Below are 10,667 nucleotides of genomic sequence, written 5' to 3'. Positions count from 1 at the left end.
AAGTGACCAACTACACCAGCCGACAAGATTATATATGAATGAGGTGTATTGTTTTCTGTCTTCTCTGTTCTCGCGAACTCCCGTTGCTCTGTCTTTTATAGATTCTTTAGAACATGTCGGAGGTACGTTGTTCAAGTATCTGACCCCTAAGTGGACAGTAACTTTGGTGTTACTTTTGAGAAAAGGGGGTCCCTTCGCCTTCTGAACTTTAAGTGACAATAGTCTTCTCCAGTGCCATATCATTTCTGAACCTAGGAACCAGGTGCCCTATCTGACAGCTGTCACAGAGGTCGTATATTGACAAATTGGTTCAACCGTACCAAATTCAGACGGTTGGCAACTATCCAGAAGTGCCAAGAAACCCCTACCATGAGCTGAAGCCTTTCGACGGCCAGGCCGACGAAGATACCAAACGACTGTATCAGAGGAAGGTTGGTAGCGTACTGTACGCAGCGATAACCTCACGACCGGACGTCGCAGAGGCCGTCTGCAGACTGGCTCAATACATATGTGCTGGCGGTAAAACCCAATTACTAAAGCACTGATTGCCGTCGCTCGAAAGATTATATTCATAGGCTGTACAAAGCGAGGAGAGGTAAAGGAGATCAACACGCGATATATGCTTGGTTCGCAATATAGTGGCTCTGCGAGACAAGGCAACTGGCTGCCTTATACAATGCATGAAAGGCTGGGTTATACCTGGCCGGATAAGGCTCGTATGTGGCGTTACGGCATCCATTCTTTCCTTGAGTTGCTTAGGATGTGTTTACCAGCTTCGCTAGAACACATGCTAACCTTTATTTCTATCGCATACTCTATGTTGGCTCTGCTATATGAAACAGTGCCGGCGTTTGAAGATATATGGATTGAATGCCTAGGAGGTTTGGACCGTTACCGCATGGTCATCGAGGATGACGATATTCGTGACCGGGATGTTTGGACGTCAGTTCCCCGCTCCTGGTACTCCAAGGCATCTGCTAATACTCCAACCAAAGCCCGCCATCAGATCCAGCTTGTTCTCTTCCTTCATGTCCCTGCCATTGGCAGCCTTTAATCGGAGTCCGGTGGTGTAGGGTTCGAGCAAACTGCGCACATTCTGAAATCATTCGTCGTGTTATGCGCATTTGGGACGTGGTTCCCATCACCAACCACAGTCAATAGTGCGCCTTGTGCCAGCCCATGTACCGCATCTCGGACAAAAGGTCGCCACGAAATGACACATGTTGCTACAGCATATCAGTAACGTTCACATATACATATATAGAAAGATATACGAAGGTATAAGTGCTCAACTTACTAGTTGTTTCCAATTATCGACACCTGAATCGTCCCAGGAACAAGCGATGTCCCAGGAGAAATAGACGTCTTAGGGTAGCGAGTGTACGTCCCAGGAAGGAAGTAGATATCTTGAAAAGAAAGTAGACGTCTGTCACGGGTTTTCAAATATGGAGGGAAGGACGAGATGCTAGAGAGAAACAAGCTGCCAGCGACGAGATAGGTACCAGTAGTGCAGTATAGGGGACTCAATAACGACAAATTAACCGCTGGCCTTCCTATGAGAGGAGGGGTTGCAACAGCCTATTTATATATTCTCCGCTCATGTCTGGGTCAGACCCTGGCAATCCACTGGAACCCAGCGACTGTACAGGGCCTATAAGCCACTTGTGGCTCATTTGCATCTGACAACGTCCCAGAGAGAAGTGGGTGGGGAGTATTGCGAGCCCGCGGTCCAGATCCCAGGAAGCAGGTGGACGTGGAGGTTCCACGTGGTACGCCCAATCCCGTTAGTCAGGCTTGGCACTACGTCACAAGGTAAAACCCCGGATCTTTTGCCTACAATCGATCATCGACACTTAGGATTAAGACAAGTCAACGAGCAAGCAAGATGTTGTCAGCCAACGGGACCTCGAGGAAAGCGAGCGATGTCATTAAGAAATCTAGATGATTGCTGCCATGGCTACGTCACATTGAGAAGATACCTGCATAGCTCCGAATGAGGCAGGAAGTGCCTCTTTGATTGACTTGGTGCTGATCCCTGAAGTCCAGTGTTAAGCTTGCAAAGTCTTGATTTGGGAGATCTTACAAGCTACCGGATAATAGCTTTTCCGATATGGATGTGTGGTAGCGCCAATGGAACTCCAAGCCGCCCCACAATTCATTCTCTCGACAATATACGACTACACCAGCTCCTTCTCATCCCGGAGATCCTAGGCTGTTAATATACAAAGGTAAAGAGGTTAGTTCCTGTCAACGTATATTTAAATTCGATAGAACAATTTGCTCATAAAACTGTAGCATCACGTTGTCACAGACCAAGACACAGTGCCTAGCCCATTGCAATCACGATGAACGACGAGGCCCGAGTCCTTATTGTCGTTCAACCCAACAGCCCTCACTTTCATCCAGGTGATCGAAAAGAGGAAGACATTGTCGTCTCAGGTCGGGGTATTATTGAAGCGGCAATCGGGGTTATCCAACAACAAAACCTTGTTTCATGCAACATAGAGGATAACTGGCGCTTCCTCGCAGTACAACAATTCGACAGAAAGAACTACATCATTGCCGATATTTTCAACGAAGAGTACCAGTTTGCTACAGCACACTAACAAGCTCAGAATATACGCGTCATCAAAGTTATCTTCGGCAGGCAGGTTTTAGCAACATCCGCAGGAAAGCCGACGGAGAACTATGTCAATGAAGAGATTCGTTCGTTACACAACGCATTCGGTTGGGAAAGGAAGCCACCATTTTACATAGACCGCACCAACGGCAAAGCGCCATATTATCCTAACCCACGAAATCTACAGAAGTCGTAGAATGACGGTCGTCGTTTTGGAGGGGATAACATCGTGGATAAGTGAAAGTTGTGCGGCGTGGCTTTAAATCAAGGGCGGCAAGTCGAGTATTATCAAATAGTTCTACTCTTGAATACTTGTATGAGACAATCGTTTCAATCTCGGCTTAGCGCCTTGCTGCCTTTGGCTCGCTTGCGTTTCTTGGGGTTGCTACCTCCACCCCTTGTTTCGAGCAGCCATGCATGCCTCTCATGTAGCTATAGCATATTCGCTGGAAGGGGCACATGCTCCATTGCCAGTTCCTCTTTTTTTTTGGCAAAGCGTTCTGATGACCTCTTTCAAATCCGGTTGTGTCTCGTATCTCGAACGTAGCTCAAGGATGGCGTTATCAGTGGCTTGACTCGTATTGGAACCCGTCTTTCGATCCAGAAGCCGGCAGCGGCTTGTCCCGAACTTTTTGATTATACTCAGGTACGACACGGACGCTACCCCTCTGCTTGCGACTGACCCTGATAGGCCGAATATACCTACGGCCGCTTCTATTACGGCGTCTCACGCTGCTTACCCAAGTACGAGCGAGCATATCGAGTGTGTCGACCGAATATCACTGGCGCAGATTTCAGGTACAGAAAATTCTTTTGACGCTAGCCGACAGATCTGCCACTAGAGGAACTATGAAACTTGTACTTAGGTAACATATCCTCGACCGAAACAGACCCTTTATTCAGTTAAATGGTCACCTTGTAGCGGATTGTCGACCCCGAAATTACCCGTCGTGATTATTGAACTTCGCATAGCATGCCTTAGAGAACCAGCCATATCTCATCTTGTCAGAGGTGGTACCTGCGTATCCGCCACTACTTGGTTCCAACTCAACAGCACTAGCCTAGCATTCTTCACTAACCATAATACATCTCTCTTCTCTTTTATGCCCCTTAGTACATCCCAACTCTTAAACAGCCCATACTTCCTTCACAAACCAAGCCTCGGAGAACCGGGGCTTCCCATATCCCATCCCAGCAGTTCTACCTCTTTACCTCTCAAACGGCCCGCACTTCACATACCTGGGCACAGAGAACCAGAGCTCCCTAAATTCAATCTCCGGATGGACAATTCTACCGCCTCCTGTGCGGTAAGCCCGGACAAAACCGAACTTAGCCCAACCGTTTCTCGCTACCACTTTAACCAGACTCCCAGCGCCTCCTATCCCGGAAAGCCCGGGCAAACCCGAATAGCTGGCTTCCCTGTGACGGGGCTAGCCCACTTTGGCTAATGTGGCGCTCGGGCCATATTCAACCTAGTGGCTCCATAGGCAAGTTAGCCACACTGTGGATCTAAGTGTGGCTCTAGGCCCCATAAAAGTGGAAATAAAGCCAACGCTGTTACTGCGTTACATAGAAACCTAGACTTATCATCAATCAATCCACGAATCAACAGATCTGACCACACAGCTGACTTGGCACGAATTCAATGAACTTGACATTCGTGACATGAGTCCAGTGCGGTAGATCGACCAGGATACACATAAATGGCGGCCATAGGGGCCTTATATAGACATGAATGACTGATGCCTGTCCCACAGCCAGGACTTGTGTGGTTCGATGGGTAGAGGTCATATTGGCCCATAATCGTACGGTTTGCGGCCATATACTTTTCTCTTTGACTTGGCAGTCTTGGGGTAGTAGCCTTGAGGGTCCAACACCTCGCTATATGCCATGCCGTGACATCTGGCTGATAGCTTAGTGTCACGGGATTTCAAGTGCAAAGTGAAGGACGAGAGTGCTCAAGCGAAACAAGCTGCCAGTCACCAGGTAGGTACCAATAGCGTAGTATAGGGGACTCAATAACGACAAGTTAATCGCTGCCCTCTCTAAAAGAAGAGGGGTCACAGCAGCCTAGTTATACATCTCCGACCCCTGTCCAGGCCAAGCCACTGTGGCTTATTTGCACCTGACACTTAGTGACTGAATTCCTGACCAACAAGCTTTTCGCTCAACTTCCAAAGTTTGTCTGCATTCTCGGAACTGCTTGCCGTTTCATCACACGGAGTGACGCAGCTGTTCTGCAGGTAAGCGGGTGACTTGGCAGGAAGGTCAGGGTCGAGAGCGGCAATGAGGGGCGTGGCGGCGATCTGGTCAAAGGCCTTTATCCTCGGTTCTTCCCAGACGAACTCCTTGCCCGTGTTAGCCTTGGAAGTGGGCTCGATCTCGTCAAAGTCAGCCCAGGTCAGGTGCTTAGCCAGTTCGGTATCGCTGTTATAGCCGGGATGGGCAGCTGTCGAAGTGATACCGCGCGATCGGAGGCGCCTAGTGAGTCCAAAGGAGAACAGAATGTTTGCCGTCTTGGCCTGGCCGTAGGCTTTCCAGCGTTGATATGCGCTACCGTTGTTGAAATTTTAGTCGTCGAACCGGACGGGGCTGACGAGATAGCCGCCGCTGGTCAGGTTCACAACACGGGCGCCGGCCGTGGACTCGGCGGCACCAGCCAGCAACCCAGGAACCAGCAGGTTTATCAGCAGGAAGTGGCCGACGTGGTTGACAGATAGCTGAATCTCAATGCCCTGCTTGTCTAGAGTGTACTCGTTGATGGCCATGTTGCCGGCACTGTTGATTAGCACATTGATGGCGGGAGCTGCCTGCAGAATCTTGGCGGCAGCCTGTCGGACTGATATATGATCAGACAGGTCGACCTGGACAAAGGATGTCTTGATGGACTTGTTAGTGGCCTCGATGCTTTTGATCACAGGCTCGACCTTGCTGAAGGACCGAGACGCGATCAGTATGTGCCCGGGCTCGACCTTGGCCAAGGCGGTGGCCATCTGGCTTCCAATGCTCGGCTGGCCAGCGCCGGTGATGACAAAGGTGCGACCCTTGGCGCAAGAGCCGAAGGCAGCGATGACTTCGTCCTGCGTTGTAGTCCCGTTGAATTCAGGCATGTTGAACTGCTGGTGCTGATAATGAGGCTGTTTCTGGGTATGTATGTGTCTGTGAGGGAGGAGGAAGAGGGACGGGTGGTTCAATGACTACATATTTCGTTCGACCAGCCATATCAAATAAAATAACAGAGGACTGGTGGCACACAGTCCACTGGCGGAGCCCTAGTTACTCCGTAACAATGTACACTAGTTAGATAGGTAACATTCTGCCGTTACACCTGACGTAGGTTAACTTAGCTCAATAAACATCACAATCCTCCATGATAAAACAGTAGCATATGTAGGTATCCCATAAGGCCACCGGGCTTCGGACTTAAGCCGGCGATAAAAAAAACATGCTGCGGGAGGACCTAGTAATTATCATGTAACGTACCCCACAAGCAAGTTGGCCACTTTTTCTTGGCACTGTGTATCCTGGTCGATCTACCGCACTGGACTCATGTCACGAATGTCAAGTTCATTGAATTCGTGCCAAGTCAGCTGTGTGGTCAGATCTGTTGATTCGTGGATTGATTGATGATAAGTCTAGGTTTCTATGCAACGCGGTAACAGCGTTGGCTTTATTTCCACTTTTGTGGGGCCTAGCGCCACACTTGTGGGGCTTAGGGCAAGCCACACTTAGATCCACAGCACCGTACGAACAACCTTTTAATTAACATCTTTACACATACCAAGATGGGATCAAATTGAAAAGAAAGCGACATGATTCTAGCGTGTCAGGCGCTTCAATCGAAACCCAAATTAAGCATTGACGACGGGCAGTGAAACCACCTGCAGGTTTAAGGTGTAAGATGATGGCAACGGATAACAAGATCCTCAACAAGACCTTACTATCCGGGAGGTGGAAAGAAATAACAAGATCAAGAGCTCCTTGCCCTGATCGGAACGACAAGTACCTCAACAGGTACTAACAACTGTAGCCTCAGCAGGCTGGGGAAGAAAAGGAACCTCAACAGGCCCTTGAACAATCACCTCAACAGGTGAAAGATGGGAACAATGGCCTCAACAGGCACAATCAGATCTATAGGGGAACATAAAGTACCTCAACAGGTACGTCAGACATTGAATGCCTGTCCAAGTAAAGAGAAATTGGTTCAGATTACTGTGGAAAAGGCCGCTTGAATTCCTACCATCCCCCACCACCCCACCGGTAACCAAATTAGCAGCACCTACACTATAATTACTTCAACTTCAATTATACGGATCTTAATAGATTTTTATTATTATTATTATTAAATACGCCGTAGGCTCGAAGCCCCCGGTACCTCTGCTAGTACTCCCGTATGTCAAACCGTGCCCTAATGGCTGGACTAAATACATACGCTGCGTCGTCGGTTCGCCCTATTGGCGACTGCGTTGCGTCCACTACCATACTACGTTGGTTCTCAACCTACCAACAAAGTCCCCCCTGAGAAGTGTCAGAGAACAGAATGCCATAGGCACCAGTGGGTGTCAGGACACTGAACGCAGGACACCGGTGGGCCGCCGGAGGGGTGTTTCGGACAAAAGACTCCCGAATCATGATTACAATCTATGTGAAGCTTTGGGATGACGAGAGTCAAGATCCTTGGCATCGCCGACCCTGCTGTTATGCCGGGTCCAAGCGGCGGCCTAGCTATCTATATAAGGACCATCTCGAAGTAGGATAGGGAAGGAGTTGTCAGAGCCACAAGTGTCATCCGAGGCGGGCCGGCTTCCACCAGGTAGGAAGTCGTTGGTGGCGAATGAGGAACCGGGAAGCCGTTTGTGGCGGCTAGAGAGCCGCTTGTGGCGAATGAGAGCCGTTGAAGCCGTTTGCAGCGGATAGGGAATCGCTTGGTTGCAGATAAGGAACCGCTGTCCAAGATATTGGCCGAAGTCGGAGGAACACAGACATACGGAAGCAAACATCCAGAATCCAAGAGAGAACCTCGGCTGGCTATAAGTAAGGAGTCGAGACGGAGGAAGATAGAGAGGACAGAGATCAATGCATCACCGTGGGCACCCCTACCTGAGACCGCCAGTGACCACCCGGTATTACGTAGGAGGGACGCCCGTTACTCCCCATCACTCTGTACTATTGCCTTCGGCCTAGCCGTACCCTGACAGGTAGAAAGCAGGAGACAGCTCGATTCAACTCGTTTACACCAAAAGCCGTACATTGGTACTTTGATATCCGTGAGAGAGAATACGGCTGGATTAAGCCAGAAAATACAGTTACTGTCGATAAGGGAGGCATAATGGCTGGCTTTGGTGACTATCTATTAGTCTCTTAGGCAATTATCTATGCTAATTACTATACTATAGGCCTTGACGGGCTCGTATTGGGGAGTTCTGACGTCCAACAGAAGGCTATAATTAAGAGCTCACAGGGCCGTAGTTGGACTACCTTTATTGAAGCCACTACAGCCGATGGCCGCCTTCCAGAGCCAGGTATAGTGTTTAAGGGCAAAGAGCTCCAAAAACAGAGGTTCATTGACCAATTCCGAGAGATCTGTCCCCACTGGCGCTATATAACGTCACAAAATGGCTGGACAGACAACCATATAGGCCATCAATGGCTTATTGACGTATACTTGCCTCAGACGCAGCCAGCAAACCCCTCTGATGCTAGGCTAATTATACTAGATGGCCATGGATCCCACGCCTCTGTAAGTCTTCTAGTTATTGCAGTATAACTGTACTAACTGGGCTATATAGGATGAGTGGATGACTACGTGCTTTATGTACAATGTATACTGTTGTTACTTACCGGCACACACTTCCCATGGCTTACAGCCAAATGAAAATGGCCCCTTTAACGTATTGAAGTCGGCCTATAGGGCAGAAGTCAGTAAATTGGATAGAATGACGGATGCGGCGCCAGTTGATAAAGTCAACTTTATCCGGTGTTATATTATTATTTTTATTATTAAATACGCTGTAGGCTCGAAGCCCCCGGTACCTCTAGTAGTACTCCCGTATGTCAAACCGTGCCCTAATGGCTGGACTAAATACATACGCTGCGTCGTCGGTTCGCCCTATTGGCGACTGCGTTGCGTTCACTACCATACTACGTTGGTTCTCAACCTACCAACAAAGTCCCCCCTGAGAAGATCGATGCTATCTGGGCCTTGAAGCTGTCTGTTCCAGCGCCTTGCGTTCCATTAAGCCTCCCATAACCTCGATCTTCTCGAGAGGTACTAAGTCGGTAATCTTTTGTTCGACGCTCGCTCGTTCGCTGTCGATTTGCTTCTTCGTTGCGTTTTCGTCGCTACTACGCTCCACGCTCGGCGCGTAGGCGCTTTCGTTCGCTTGGGGGTGGTGAAAACTCTGTTGGAGTCCCGCCCGTCCCCCGTCAATTACCATCGGCATCTCCATGGCTTTGCGCCCTCGATTCGCAAGCGATGCGAGGTGACTATCCGATGTAAGCGCCTATGAAGAATCGATTGCCGTAATCTGTTTGATGATTTAACGCTGTTCGATGAAGTTATCGATGAATCTCAAAAACCCAGCAATGTCCTCCGCGATCTCCGGTGTTATAGTACTGCACGCAAGGCTATAACCGATAAGGTCATTAAATCTGGCTGGAGAACTACTGGAAATTGGCCAATTTCAAGGGCCAAGGCACTACGGCATCCAGAAATCCAGGTAGATGTTGATAAAAGGGGCACTCCACCGCCGCCACAAGCCCCTGGACTTGACAGTGATTCTACACCCCGTACGAGCCGTCAAATCCGCAACTTTGCGAACAAGTCAAGCCCACATAGCCGCTATAGGCTACAGAAGGTTGCCAAGGGGGTTGAATCCTTAGAGGCAGAGTTGGTAGCCGAACGCACTAGGGCTACAGCATTACAGGAGGAACTAGACCGCTTGAAAAGGGGTAAAAAGCGCAAGTCACTGCCAAATCCGAATCGCCGTTTTATAACAGTATCAGAAGCACTAGCTGCAGGGGAGCCTATACCCCCTAATAACCGTCAAGAACCAGCCAATAATGGGAAAGTTGTGGAAGTTGAGGATGAAGGGGTTGATTCATCAAAATCAGAGGCTACGGCCGATGATTTGCCGGCCGCTGTAGTCACACAAAGTGATCGTACAGTCAAGAGGTGGCGATATTCTTAAATTCCATAACGGCTGCTCGGAAGGCTCCCGGCGACGACCTGATCCCCACTGGCCTGCTAAAGGCCTGCGGTGAACCCCTATGGGAGATCCTAGCGGATCTGGCAACAGCTAGCTTTAGGCTGGGGTACTACCCGGAGCGCTTCCGCTCAGCGAGGGTGGTTATTATCCCTAAGCCTAATAAAACGACAGCTCAGAAGCAGACCCCTGGCGGCTGGCGCCCCATTGCCCTGCTTAGCACGGTAGGGAAGGTAATAGAGACGGCGATGAGCCAGCGTATCACCAAAGTAGCTGAGGCGGCCGGCCTACTACCAAACGGCCAAATGGGTAACCGCGCTGGGAGGTCCACCGAACTGGCAATACGTATAGTTGAGGACGTGGTCTATACGGCGTGGAGACGCGGGGGCATCGCCTCGCTGCTACAGCTAGACATCAAGGGGGCATTCGATACGGTCAATTACAGACGGCTGATTTCCATATTAGCCCGGAAAGGCTACCCGGAGTGGGTTCAGGAGTGGGTACGCAGCTTCGTGGAGGATAGAACGGTACGCCTCCGGTTCGATGGCAAGGAGTCAGAGCCAATCCCCCTACGAGCTGGCGTCCCCCAGGGGTCACCGCTATCCCCGATACTGTTTATATTATACATTTCAACGCTGTACGAGGAGCTAGCGGAGCAGCATCCACTACTTTTAGTAGTCGGGTTCGCGGACGACACGAACCTGCTAAGCGTCGGCACCGATCCAGACACGACCTGCCGCCGGTTGGAGAGCGCATGGGCTACGTGTCAGCGGTGGGCAGTGAGGCACGGGATGGAGTTCGCTCCTGACAAGAGTGAGCTAATGCACTTTACTAGGGCCCGA

General features: G+C 49.9%; 4 protein-coding genes across 4 annotated transcripts; 3 read left to right on the top strand and 1 right to left on the bottom strand.

Moving 5' to 3' along the window:
* Window positions 1–277: 277 nt before the first annotated feature.
* Window positions 278–622, top strand: BCR38DRAFT_419191 (uncharacterized protein; the record flags this gene model as incomplete). Its single annotated transcript, XM_040859292.1, has 1 exon — window positions 278–622. A coding segment is annotated over one exon (268 nt), but the record flags the coding sequence as incomplete, so codon positions are not given.
* Window positions 623–713: 91 nt separating this feature from the next.
* Window positions 714–1,535, top strand: BCR38DRAFT_419190 (uncharacterized protein). The gene is made up of 2 exons (XM_040859291.1): window positions 714–1,226; window positions 1,298–1,535. Exon 1 carries the CDS (start codon window positions 719–721, stop codon window positions 1,052–1,054), a length of 336 nt encoding a protein of 111 aa, XP_040721782.1. The 5' UTR covers window positions 714–718; the 3' UTR covers window positions 1,055–1,226; window positions 1,298–1,535.
* A 2,060-nt stretch (window positions 1,536–3,595) lies between these two features.
* On the top strand, window positions 3,596–4,231 carry BCR38DRAFT_419187 (uncharacterized protein). Its single transcript, XM_040859290.1, has 2 exons — window positions 3,596–4,095; window positions 4,208–4,231. The coding sequence occupies exon 1, from the start codon at window positions 3,724–3,726 to the stop codon at window positions 4,066–4,068; it is 345 nt and encodes a 114-aa protein (XP_040721781.1). The 5' UTR covers window positions 3,596–3,723; the 3' UTR covers window positions 4,069–4,095; window positions 4,208–4,231.
* A 302-nt stretch (window positions 4,232–4,533) lies between these two features.
* On the bottom strand, window positions 4,534–5,730 carry BCR38DRAFT_494259 (uncharacterized protein; the record flags this gene model as incomplete). The annotated part of the gene is made up of 2 exons (XM_040864717.1): window positions 4,534–5,173; window positions 5,204–5,730. The coding sequence occupies 2 exons, from the start codon at window positions 5,728–5,730 to the stop codon at window positions 4,753–4,755; spliced, it is 948 nt and encodes a 315-aa protein (XP_040721780.1). The 3' UTR covers window positions 4,534–4,752.
* Between the last annotated feature and the right edge of the window lie 4,937 nt (window positions 5,731–10,667).

The sequence above is a fragment of the Pseudomassariella vexata genome, assembly GCF_002105095.1.
Source record: "Pseudomassariella vexata strain CBS 129021 chromosome Unknown BCR38scaffold_1, whole genome shotgun sequence".
Taxonomy (NCBI): Eukaryota; Fungi; Ascomycota; class Sordariomycetes; order Amphisphaeriales; family Pseudomassariaceae; genus Pseudomassariella; species Pseudomassariella vexata.
Note: the sequence above shows the minus strand (reverse complement) of the source record. Positions and strands in the feature narration are given on the sequence as shown.

What these genes read in the sequence shown, in the direction of transcription:
- BCR38DRAFT_419187 (XM_040859290.1), top strand. Translation starts at nt 3,724, where the DNA reads ATGCCCCTTAGTACATCCCAACTCTTAAACAGCCCATACTTCCTTCAC.
- BCR38DRAFT_419190 (XM_040859291.1), top strand. Translation starts at nt 719, where the DNA reads ATGTGGCGTTACGGCATCCATTCTTTCCTTGAGTTGCTTAGGATGTGT.